Below are 12170 nucleotides of genomic sequence, written 5' to 3' on the forward strand. Positions count from 1 at the left end.
TATCTGTTTGAAAGGACTGTGGTCATATAGTTGAAATTACAACAACTATAAGAAAGAAAGCTTTAATGTTAAAAAAAATCTGGATTTAAATTTCTAAAAAACCTCTATAATTAGAATTAAAGTAATGAAAATTGTTGCTATTATTTTAGATTAAGATTACCAAATAGGATAAAAATGACAGTAGTTAATACATCATGATTAATGGCATGTACTCACTGCCCTAGCAAATGATGACTAAAAATGTTATTCTCATTGCAGGCGTTTCAAGGACTATTAGTTTATACTCATAATTTTTTGAAATATTAAGTGAATGTAATATTTTCGGTCTGTGTTTCCTAAATTAAAGTAATATTAAGCAAAAGTAACAACAGTTTTAATAAAGACTTTTATAGAGGGAAAAAACAGATGGCTTCAAGAATTAAGTCAGTTATTCAGACAAAGATTCCTTATAATATTATTGAGATAAAAAGACAATACTGTATACTAACTGATTTTGTGGTAATTCATGTCAGTATCAATTCTCATTTTGAGAAAAAACGAACGCATACTTGACTTACGTACAATAACTGGTCAGTGTTTTAATCAGCATAGGTTGGTTAATGTTAAGCCTAGCCCTTTATTTGCCGATTGATCATAAAAAAATCTAGGTCATTCTTCACTTCTTCAATTGTACCTAATAGAGGCGGGGAGTGAAACTGAGAGTAACGTGGATTCTGAATTTGCACGGACTCAGTTTGAAGATCTGGTCCCATCACCAACCTCTGAAAAGGCTTTTCTAGCACAAATCCATGCCCGAAAACCCGGGTACCTTCACAGTGGAGCTACCCCAAGTGCCATGCGTGGCGACGTGTAAGTATCTTCTGCTTGGGGGTATTTTCTCAGTAACAGAACACTCTGCAGGGAGCATAGGAAAATAAAAACATGGTTGCTTACTTCTTTATTTTGGAAAGGAATGATTCAGTTTCCTTTTCTGCCAGAAGAGGTAGAAGGGTGCTACATTTCAATTTGTCATTGTGACTTTTCCCCCTAACAATTTCCAGAGTATCAGTAACAAAAACCAACCAGTACTTATTGAGAGCCTGGCTTGCCCAAGGCACTGTGCTAATTGGATACAAAATAGTGTCAAAAGTCTCTCCCACCCTCCCAGGACTCATAGACTAGTTCAGGAGATAAATCATCCTATCTTCTGAATTTACTAGATTTGCTCTTAAAGGACCTGGTGATACTAGAGAGGTCTCTGTTCAAAGTGGGTGTAAACAGCATCATATACGCACTTGTGAATGAAATAACTAAGTGTATAAAGTCTCATTATAAAGAAGTCCAATTCGCCTGAATTATTGAATATGTATAAACCTGACCTTCAAAAGACATTTTGCAAAGATTTTTCACCCAGTTAGGCTTCTGTAGCTTGACAGGAGCCAGCAGAATCGCTCACGTCGCCACTAGAATTTCTGTGACGTTGGATCAGCTCAAAGCAGTCAGGCAGAGAAAACCAAAGCTGAGAAACAAAGGCAAAAACCTAGGACAGACCTGCAGAGCCCAGCTTGGTAGGGAAAAGGGTAAAATGAAGGAAGTGATGTAAGCGGAGTTCTGAGAAATGTGGGCAGGGGCTCACCCAAATTCTGGAAAAGAGAATTGATGAACAGTTCAAAAAAAACTACAGAAGGGTGATGGTGCTTAATGTGAGAAGAACTGCAGATGAGTCTACAAAAATAAATTGGCTGTTTTAAAGACCCAGAGAAGAAACTAACCAGAGGCCTTTCTGGTGTTTTGGCTCTCCATCCAAGCAGTGAGTAAAAGGCCAGTAATAATGGGGAATTATAAATAGACATGGTTTGAAAGCCAGCTGTGAAAAGGCAGAGCATAAGATCAAAACAAAAGAGTTATAATTTTACGTGGCAGGAAGCTGCTGCTTTTATTTTCAGTTTGCTTTCTTATCCTTTCCTCTATAATTTAGAATTATTTGATTTGTTTGTTATTCAAACTGGTGAATTAATTATCAGTTTAGTCTGGTAAATACAAATCCATTTGATTTTTTTATAATTAAGCATTTGCATGGTGGTTACCTAAAACTTTCTTGATCCAGTCCTAAGGTCCAGAACTGTAACTAAGGCCACCCCATCTGCTGTCCCTGGTACACTGGTGGCAGGACCAGCTACAAACACGGCTGTGGGGCTTGGGGAGGGAAAGTTCATAGAGGCCTCGCAGACCTATTTAGGCTGACCCCAAACCTCTAAAAATAACGAGGACACAGATATAAATAAACATGAACACTGGCATTTAAGTTCCAACCCAGAAACTTCTACTTGACCACTCTTTTCATTTTAGGGGATATTTTAATATCTGTACTATCTAAACATGTACTGTGTTTTAGCCTGAGAATATTTTAGTTGTGAATTTAGGTTCAGTCCCAGGAAGAGCTTTATATATACCGGGATGAATAGATGGAGAGAGTCACACATTTAGTGAATGAGATCATTCTTATCTATTTATTTCATAGTGGAATTGGACAATTTAAATGGATTTCTTAAGTTCAGAGCTAGTATAAATTTTGAAGATCAAGAGCTATGGGTTAGAGTATTAGTCTTCCTGACATCGATCAGCTGATCGATGAGAGAGACTTGACTCTACCACAGAAATAAAGCACATGGGTGCACGTGCCTATATACATGTATAACACAAAGAGGGTTAAATTATGAACAAATGTCCTAATCATTATTTCACTAGAGGGCTTACTTCCCTTATAGAAAGTGTTCTTGGATTCCATTTTTTTTTAAGCCCCCAAATTGGAAAAACTATGTCCTCTCAAAGGATAAGCCTACCCTTTTTAAGAATGACAGACATTTAAAGGTCAGCTCATTCCTGTTAACCCTAGGAAAACATAGAGGACGGTGATCACCAGATTGCCGTAGAAAAATTGTCTGCGAGAACACCTTGATCATATATTCCTCCAAACTTCCAAAGCTTTTTTAAAGTTTTTTCATTATGTCAAAGAAGAGACAGAATTGAAGTGAATTGAAGCAAAGAAGTGAATTGAAGGACTAAATAAATGTGTGCCCAGAACTACAGCTAACACAGGAATCCCACTCATACTTTCCTTTAAGATTTGCTCCGAAACTCCCACTGTGGTTGATTCCCAGGGTTACAGAAGATGGGGACCCATATGTGAGGCCAGAGGATGAGAACTATGAAGATGACTCAGTCCGGCAGCTGGAGAATGAGCTGAAGATGGAGGAGTACCTGAAACAGAAGCTACAGGACGAAGCCTACCAGGTACCAAGAGCTGGCCCACATCCTCTACCACTCCTGCCCCAGCCCCTCAGTAGCTGGGTCTTTTACATTACTCCAAAATTCGGTGACTTCTCCTTCCTTCCACCCTCCCTTTCTGGAATATTCTGACTGAACTCCTTAGTCCATGAATTCTAGATAGGAAAAATGTTAAATACTTCTTATAGCTGTCACTCACCATGAATTCCTATGAATTCTGAGTTGGAAAGTAAAAGAAGCCTTCCACATTAGTGGAAACATGGTGACTAACAGTCCATGATCCTCCAAAATCATTAGGAAAATGCTTTTTAAGAAGAGATACAGTCGGCCCTCCATATCCACAGATTCTGAATCTGTGGATACTGAGGTTCAACTATAAGGGACTTGAGCATCCGTGGATGTTGGTGTCTGCTGTGTGGGAATGTCCTGGAACGAATCCCCCATGGATACTGTGGGATGACTCAGGGAACAAAGCTCAAGGAAATTGACTAAGCATAAATATACCTCCTCCCTTGAATCATTTGTCCTCAGCTTCCCTCACTGCCTGCCTTATATCAAATGTCACGAAGTGAAAAAGTGACAAACCTCACCAAGAAATGTTAGGGGAACTGTAGGCCCACATTCAGCAGGGTGTGGTTGGGCAGATTGTCATATGTACTGGAGCATATTAATCCATCTGAGAAGTCACTGGACATGACACATGCAATTGGGAATAAGTGTAATTAGCCACTCATCCTTAAGGGGATGCATTTTCCCCATGGAGATTGTTCTACTGCCATGTTTGTTTTTCTTGTATGTTTCCCTTCCCTGTGTCTTGTTGGGGTTCTGGGAGTTCAGGGGTATTTGGCTGGTTGAGACCTGCTGCCTCCCAGACCCCGGGGGTTATTTTATCATGTCAGGCTTTCTGTCCGATGGCCAGACAAGCTTTTTCCACTGTCTTAGGTTGGCAGTAGCCCTCTCTTTCTCTATTAGTGAAGGAAAGAGAAGCAGAGAGAATAAATTATCTTCTCCTTCTCATATGTTTATAGATTGTTTCGAAATATCTTCCCAAGAAGAATAGAGCAAGAGGGAAGCCCACCAACCCCATCTTGACAATATAACACAGAAGCTTTGCCTCTCTGGAATGTTCCATTAGCCTTTTCAGTTTAACAGCCACATTTCAGAAGCAACTACAATGTAGGCCTAGATAAACAAAACAAACAGTGACCAGATATGTAAAGCCGTACTTTAACGCTATAGAAACAAAGTTGCCTTGAATGCAGACCGTGGAGGATGCTCTTTCTTTGCGACTTCTGTGGCCTATCGGTGGAAGGAAGTTAGTCTAGATGAAGCTCCAGGGTGTCTCTGGGAACTCTGAGGGATGGCATTCCTACTCGTATCTCATTTGGCTCTGCTGCGTAGAGGGAGAGAGAGAGGTGGTGAAATAATCAATATTCTGGTTCATGCTGTTAGAGGTGCCTGTTAGACCTCCCTCTTTGAGCCCATATCAGTTTCTGGATTTTGGTGACCACAGTCAATGAAATTCTAGATTTTTTTTAAAAGAAAGAGAGTCATTTCATATAAGATATTAGATTTTTATTTATTTTAATGAATTAGGAATTTAACCTGATATGACCAAAGTGAAGGGAAATTCTATTAATAGCATCAGCTCCGATTGGAGTTCGTGCCATCTCTGGTAGATGTTAAGATCCTTCTCTCTCTCTCCTTTCCTTTCCCCACCCAGTGACTTCAAGGGAAAGACAAAGAAAAGGGCTGAGAGATAACAGGCCTGTGTGTCCCCACTCAAGATATATGCCCTGGAGAAGGTTGAAGTGGTTTTCCTTGACTGCTCTATGAGCGTATCGTTGTTGGATGGGCCAGAAAGTTACTTTCATTCCTTGGACTCTCTCTCTCTCTTTCTCTGTCTCTCTCTATCTTTCTGCATGGCTTCCAACCAAATAATTCACAAGCTTGACTACATCACAGACATGACATGTCACCTTTCTTGTTTGTGTCCTTTGTCACCCACAGGTCAGCTTGCAAGGTTGAATGCAATATCCTTTTATCACTCTCCTCTCAAGTAAGTATCCTCTTATTTAGGAGGAAACGTGGCCACTGTACACTGGATTCTGATAACTTGTAACCTATATTCACAATCACTCTCTCTTAGGTTTTCTCTATGATAAAATATCCTCCTTCCCAGTCTATGAAGCATTTCATTATAATCCAGTGGAGATTTGGCAGGCAACCTTGGGAGTTGACTTTTACTCTATTAATTAGGAAAATTGGCATAGAAATTTCAGTAATACCAAAGATGCCCCAGAAATTCGTAGCTGTGCAGCCATTAACACTGATCCATAACCGCATCCAAGTTTTCAGCCTCTCTAGCACTTGAGAGAGAAAAGTCCAGGCTTGCTCAGCACTTGCAGAGATGAGTCAGCTCCTTCGTCCTGCTGTATTCAGGGCCCAAAAGATCAAAGTGTGTACCTTAACGAGTGAAAGCAAAAGCATGTGTTATTAAAGAAAACAAAAGAAGCAAAAACAGAGAGGAAAGCTTCTACAGCCTTATGGTTTTAGAACAGCTGATTCAAATCCATTGTGGAATTCAGCAAGATATAAATTAATTTCAGATATCATTTCTGTGGCATGTGGTCCCCCAGCTTTAAGGATCTACCTAAATACATGGGAAATCCTCAGTAATTTTTTTAGTGTAAAGAGAATAACACTTGATTGGCAGGATCGCTTCACTATAGTAGTCTGAAGCTTAGGCCCTCGACTCGAATAGACTGATTTCAAATATGAGTTCCATCAAATCTTAGCAGCATAATCTTTGACAAACTACTAGACTTCTCTGAGCCTCTGTTCCCTCTGTACAACATATATCACAATACCTACCTCATGGAGGAGTTGTACTCACTGAGATATAGCTTTTAAAGAGCTTAACATAGTGGCAGACGCACTATCATTTTATTCTGAGTACACACATACATGCCTAGCACTATGCTCAGTGCTTTACAAGAAACTCAGTCCCTGGGAGTGACTATAATTATTATGTGAGTGTATGGGAGCCCCCGGGACTCAGAACTAGCTTGCCCGCTCTAATTGTGTAAATACGGCTGGGACCCAGCTTCGTACAATGATTTGATATACCTTCGGCTACACTGTCCCATGAGACTTGACGGCTTCTCTGGCTCCAGCCAATGGCCATTTAGATGTCCCACATTACACTTCAAAGCTAATACACCTCTTACGGTCATCTGGATGCACGGTCCCAAGGACTTGTACCCACTTTAGTTCTACAGTCTTTTCCCACCCATGGAATAGTGCAGTTGATAGGAAACTCAACTCTGGCTGCTAAATTGAAAAAGCGATATATATCTCCTAAATGACATATCAATTAGTAAAGAATACATTCTAGTTCAAGCACTACTGACCTCCTGTCTTGGTCCTCAGGTTAAGATTAAGCAAGTAAAAATTAAAGTGTAATTGTTATTATGAAATATATTTTTTGAGCTGTGAGGCCCTCTTGGTGTAAAAGGGAGGATCTTATTGAGTGCGTTTTAGTCTGCCTCCCTTGGATTTGAGAATGCTACACCACATGTTCTCCTGATTCATGATGACTGCAGTGAAAAATTCCCAGGAGCTGTTTCTGAAAATATTCAGTCCAGTTATAACAAATCTAGTCCCAAAGGAGCAAGGCTTTTCCTTTCATAGCATTTTCTTTCTCTGAGCTCCCGCAATTTGATCATTTTTGTTCTGCACATTATTTAAACATCAGTAGGTAGTTCTTGGAAAAATATACTTTTCTAAAAGCCTAATGAAATGCCCTTGACATAAACCCAGATAAAAAGTGGTATTTGGTTCATGTCCATAAACGCCAGAGATTTCAGTACTCTGAAAGTTCTTAGGCCCTTTTTAAATCTTCTGTTGCCAATTTGGCAGTGAAAAGTTAAAACAGTTGTGGCCTCTGCCGCTTACTGCATCCTTACCTACCTAGCTGGCATCCCACAGAACTCTAAATATAAACCAGCCTGTCACTAAATCAGCAAATCAGACAAAATTCATTTAAGACCGGGTAGAACACTGTAGGAACTAGTAGATTTTCATCTTTGCACCTAGTTCTACCCTACTGTAATTTTTCTTGATGTAGCCAAGAAATACAGCTGAAATTGTAGAACAGTTCATCTGTTGAAATCTTTCCGTTTGGACTTTCTGGCTACACTACAAGACCAGAAATTATCCCAAAGTATATGCATCTCTTCTGCAAGGGTCCTAAAGCCGATTTCAGCAGCTCAGAGTCAATTAGACATCCACCAAGCAGAGCCCTACATGACTAAAGGGCCAAAGGTGAAACAGCAGAGACATGGAAGACCCATCCTCTGCTCAAGAAGAGCCTTAGGCCTCTCTGAAGATAAATAGGCACTTACCAACACACTAACAAGAGTGAATAGAGTGAAACCTGACTTATTGCTTTTCAACTAGCCACATTAGAAGAAACAGTACACAGAAAGGTTAGCACTCAAATTAAAGTCCACCAAAATCCCATTCTGGCCCATTTGGATCTTGGGTTGGTCCCTTTTCCATCCTTCTGGCCACATGGTACTCCACGTGCCTTGACCAGCCACATCCTAACTTCAGAAATTGGAGGGTTGGAAGATCAAAGTGGATTTTTTTTTTAAATTAGCATGGCCTTCTGATGGTGAGTCAGTGCTCTCATCTCCTTGTCCAAAGGACAACACAAATATTTCTGTTTACGTTGCTTTAACCCTCCAGATGCCTCAGGTACCCACTAGGCAAGAGACTCAGCATGGAGGATTCTTGTCCTCTCTTCTTTCAGAAGGTGCAGTAGCCCACAGTGTCCCAGGACATTCATTCCTGATTGTCAGAGGAAGAAAGTAGAGGGTGTGTGTGTGCGCACGTGTGTGTGTGTGTGTGTGTGTGTGTGTGTGTGTGTGTGTTGGGGGGGAAGGGGTGATTCTAAGCTTCATAACCCTAATTTAGAGAGCAGTTACCATCTTTAAAAAAAATTACACATTGCTTATTCCCAGGCAAGCTATAGTCAGACAGATGAAAGTAACATGAGAACTGGTGATGAAGGACAGAGCTGCACCCACCCCTACAGAGGAGAAGACGGCAGCCTCACCTCACAGAAGAGAGGACCCACCGCACGCAGCAGCTCCCGACAGACCCCTGCCCCTAAAGACGCGTTCTGCCGGCTATAGCGCAGCTAACTTTTTGTTCTCAGATTTGTAGTTCATAGATGTGTGTTTTGAGAAGGAAAAAAAACAAAGACTTCTGTTCAAAGCTAACTTATCAGCTACATCTTCTGTAACATGTCTCATCCCTCAAAATGAAAACACAGGCTGAAATCCCGTCCTGCTGTTACTCACAACGGCAGTATTAACAAGCATCTTAAACCTTTGCACATGATATTGAACCTGGTCAGTTTACAACGACAATATTAATACTGTTTATAGCTAGGAGTTTGATTTCTGAATTCTCTGAGATTTTAGCAAAACAATTGATTATATACACTGTACATTTTTTTTTTTCCACAGCAGTTGGAGAAAAACAACCACTTGCAATTACTCACTAAGCCCGAAGGATTTGGTTCCTGAGGGTACAGACTCAGAGCCCTATAGCCAAGAAGGGCCCTCGGCCTGCATGGTCTGCACTTGTCTCCAAGTCTCTGAGAGCAGAGGCTTGAACCAAACACACCAGGAGAATCCAGTCTTTGGGGCTTCTTTCTAACTTGGGGTTGTTTTCTTTCAAGATACTCTAACCAATCAGCCATAGAGTTTAGTGTAAATATTTTTTTCCAAATAGAGATCATATTCCCAAAAAAAAAAAAAAGGCAACATTCAAATTATATAGAATCTAGTTTTTAAAATCAGCACAGATCTTCTTAAAAACTGTGAACTCTGTTTTGAAATACTCATTACTAAAGCTGTTTATAAACCACAGGTGCCATAAGATCCCCCCAATGGACTCAAGTTATCTCTGCTCTTCCACGGGCTGGTTCCTCTCGGTTTAGCTTTAGGGAGCATGTCTCTAACAGCACCGCTCAACCGCAAGTTCCCCTATCAGGTCGTTTGGACGCCTTTCAGCTTTAAATGTACAGGCTTAAAGCGCGCTTGCAAATGTTCGCCCTCCTTTTCTTTCTGAATGTGTATGGCCTTAGCTGGCTACCTGGTGTTCTGCATGCAGCCTCCTCTGGTCACGTGAGAGGAAACGGGCTCCTCTAAGTGGAGTTGGGATTTTGCACTCCGTGAAAAGCTAATGTGCAAAAGAACTGACAAGGAAGGGAGAATGAATGACTCTGTCGATGGTCCTTTCTGAGGGCCCTCTTTGGGGAGCGCTAAAGACCTCCCTTAGGGATTCAGGGGAAATGAAAAAATCATCTTCTACTCGTGTCAAGATTTGATGAAATAAACATCCTACAACATAGTAGATGCATTATCCTTAAATTGGCAGCTTCCCTGGATTCCTGTTTCTCCCTTAAGAGAAAGAAGAGAGCATCATTTTAGAACAGTGGTTCTCACAGTGTGGTCCCTGGACCAGCAGCGTCAGTGTCACCTGGGAATTTATCAGAAATGCAGATTCCTAGGCCCTAACCCAGGCCTACGGAATCAGACATTCTGGGGCTGGGGCCCAGTAATCTGTGTTTGAATAAACCCTCCAGGTGATTCTGATGTACGCCGAAGTTGGAGAACCACTGCTTTAGAATAAAGTTGTATAATAAAATCTCTGAAAAGGCCTTATTCAGAATAAGCAAGAAAGATTCTGAGTCAACCTCAAAGCTTCAGCTATTCGGTTTTGCTTCCAGGGCTGGCAAAAACCTGCCACCTCCCAGAGTCGGTAGTTGGTGGGTGCCCAGCTGAGAAGAGACATCCTGACATCTTCCAGCTTCCTCTCCAGAGAGCTCTAAGATGTTCACGTCTCTGCACTGGGTCAGAAACCACCTCCTTGGCTGCCCTGTGGAACAAAATCGCTTGCCTTGGGGCTAGTAAAGCTCTTGGTTGGCATTAGCGAGGAGCCCAGTCTGCCCACTGATGTACTTAATCATATTTCCCTCCGGAGAACCAGCCTGACAAATGTCCCTGAGAACAGGCTGACACCAAAGGGACACAACTGCACAGTTCTCAGATTTCTTTGCACAGATGGATTTTTTTGCGGATTTTGTTGGTATATCTTAATGTTCATCTCTTTTCCACTGCCCATCCTCTGTGAACCCGTGCCTCTCTAGATGGAGCAGGTGGCCACTGGTGCCTCATACTCAGTACTTAAAACCACTACATCCCAGCTACCTACATGGCTGTCAGCTCTCAATCATAGCCGGGCAGTTCTCGAACTCAGAACCCTGACCCTGCAGGTGGCATTCGGCCACCAACTGGACCGAGCTGACAGGTGTTGTCATTTTGTGTTTCTACATCAAAACGTTTGTCTAAGGTTTGAACTGTTCTGCCAATAACCTTCCCCCGTCATAGCATTCATTGCCAACTCCATCACACGGTTGTCGAAACCATCGTACAAAGCCATTGCAAGGACTCTGGAAACTGCTGCCAATGACCAATTCCTGACTAACCAGCCACCTTTTCTTTCTCTTAGCTCCACGTCAGCACTGAGACCAGACTCAAGCACCCCTGTCCTGTAACCGAGACAAAATGGCGTGTGTTATTCTGGGTTTTTGTGGTTTGCGGTGGGTTTCTTTCCTTGGCTCTCCAAATCTACTTTTGGGGCCTGTTCTAAGTGCAAACCCAGCAGGTGCCACCCGTCCTGTCCGTTAGATCCAATTCCGTCTGGCGGGGGTTGTTTCTTTCTTGTTCCACGATGAATTGCACATCCACCTCCATTAGAGATGTTGGCCTATTAATGAGCACTGGTCTAACACAGCCAACCCTCCCCCACGGGGCCATGTAATAGAGGGAGGAGGGTGAAATCTACTGTAGGGGATTCAGGAATCAGTTGTGGTTGGTCAGGATGGAAGTCGGGGTAAATTTAGTTGGTCAGAGGGAGATGTGCTGGAGATTGTGGAAAATGGATTCTCGAGTGATCTACTATAAGGCAGGGAAGGTTCATTTGTAAGTAGTAATGTGAACTGAACTACATAAGAGTGTGGCCTTTGTTGTGATATACTATGTATTTTCTTATATGCATGAGCCAGACTGTTGCATCATAATTTAGCACTGATGTCTGCTTTTATTTTGATCATCTTTGTCCACCCTTATTAGTTCTTGGCTGTTAACTGTAAGTAGACGTTGTAAATCCCGGCAGCCTTTGGTTGCTGCAATCACCTTGGTTCAATTCCGCACAAGGAGACACAAACAAGAACTCCACCGTGTCCTCAGAAGAAAGGGCATTTTTACCTTTGAACCAAAAAGAGGGGGGGGAAAATCAGAAGTATCACATCCTGAAGCTAATTAACTATAAGACATTTTTAATTGTGACTACTGTAATTTGACACCATTTGAAATAACCAATTCAGAGACACTAAAGATTTCACAACATTCATTGGTATGTAACAAAACTACTATTGTATGGGTTTTTTGTATTGCTGTTAAGTATTGTTTTGTGTGTATGTGTGTGTGTTGGAACCTCCTGGGGACATGTTATATTTTGAAGTGATTAAACTATTTAATTGTGTGTCTATATTTTGGAATGGAATTATTTCTTCATTAAAAAATCTTTTTAAAAACACTATATCTTGTGTATTTTGTTCCTTTGTTTCAGTGAATTTCCTAAAGCAACATGAGGTTAGTCTGTTCTAAGGAGAAAGACTGACAAGTCAGTATTTGCAGCATGAAGCATGGACCACCCATTGAGGATCAAGCAATTGAGGCCAAATACCTCACCTTTTCCTGCCTTTGGGGTTGCAGGTTTTTTTTTTTAATGAGATACTATTCTGCTGCTCATGGAAAGCCTTG

At 41.5% G+C, this 12170-nt stretch overlaps 1 protein-coding gene across 24 annotated transcripts in view; it reads left to right on the top strand.

Moving 5' to 3' along the window:
- The window catches only part of DTNA (dystrobrevin alpha), a 397669-nt gene extending 385806 nt beyond the window's left edge, over nt 1-11863 (top strand). For 10 of the 24 annotated variants that reach the window (XM_059895344.1, XM_059895341.1, XM_059895343.1 and 7 more), the window contains 3 exons: nt 681-849; nt 3105-3273; nt 10855-11863. In XM_059895344.1, coding sequence (XP_059751327.1) covers nt 681-849; nt 3105-3273; nt 10855-10995 — 479 coding nt within the window. In that variant the 3' untranslated portion in view covers nt 10996-11863. Of the gene's footprint in view, nt 1-680; nt 850-3104; nt 3274-4990; nt 5083-5277; nt 5327-8294 lie in introns of those variants that run through there. The other 14 variants (XM_059895355.1, XM_059895361.1, XM_059895362.1 and 11 more) reach the window with 7 other exon arrangements.
- The last annotated feature ends 307 nt before the right edge of the window (nt 11864-12170 follow it).

Source organism: Balaenoptera ricei, chromosome 14, assembly GCF_028023285.1.
Source record: "Balaenoptera ricei isolate mBalRic1 chromosome 14, mBalRic1.hap2, whole genome shotgun sequence".
Taxonomy (NCBI): Eukaryota; Metazoa; Chordata; class Mammalia; order Artiodactyla; family Balaenopteridae; genus Balaenoptera; species Balaenoptera ricei.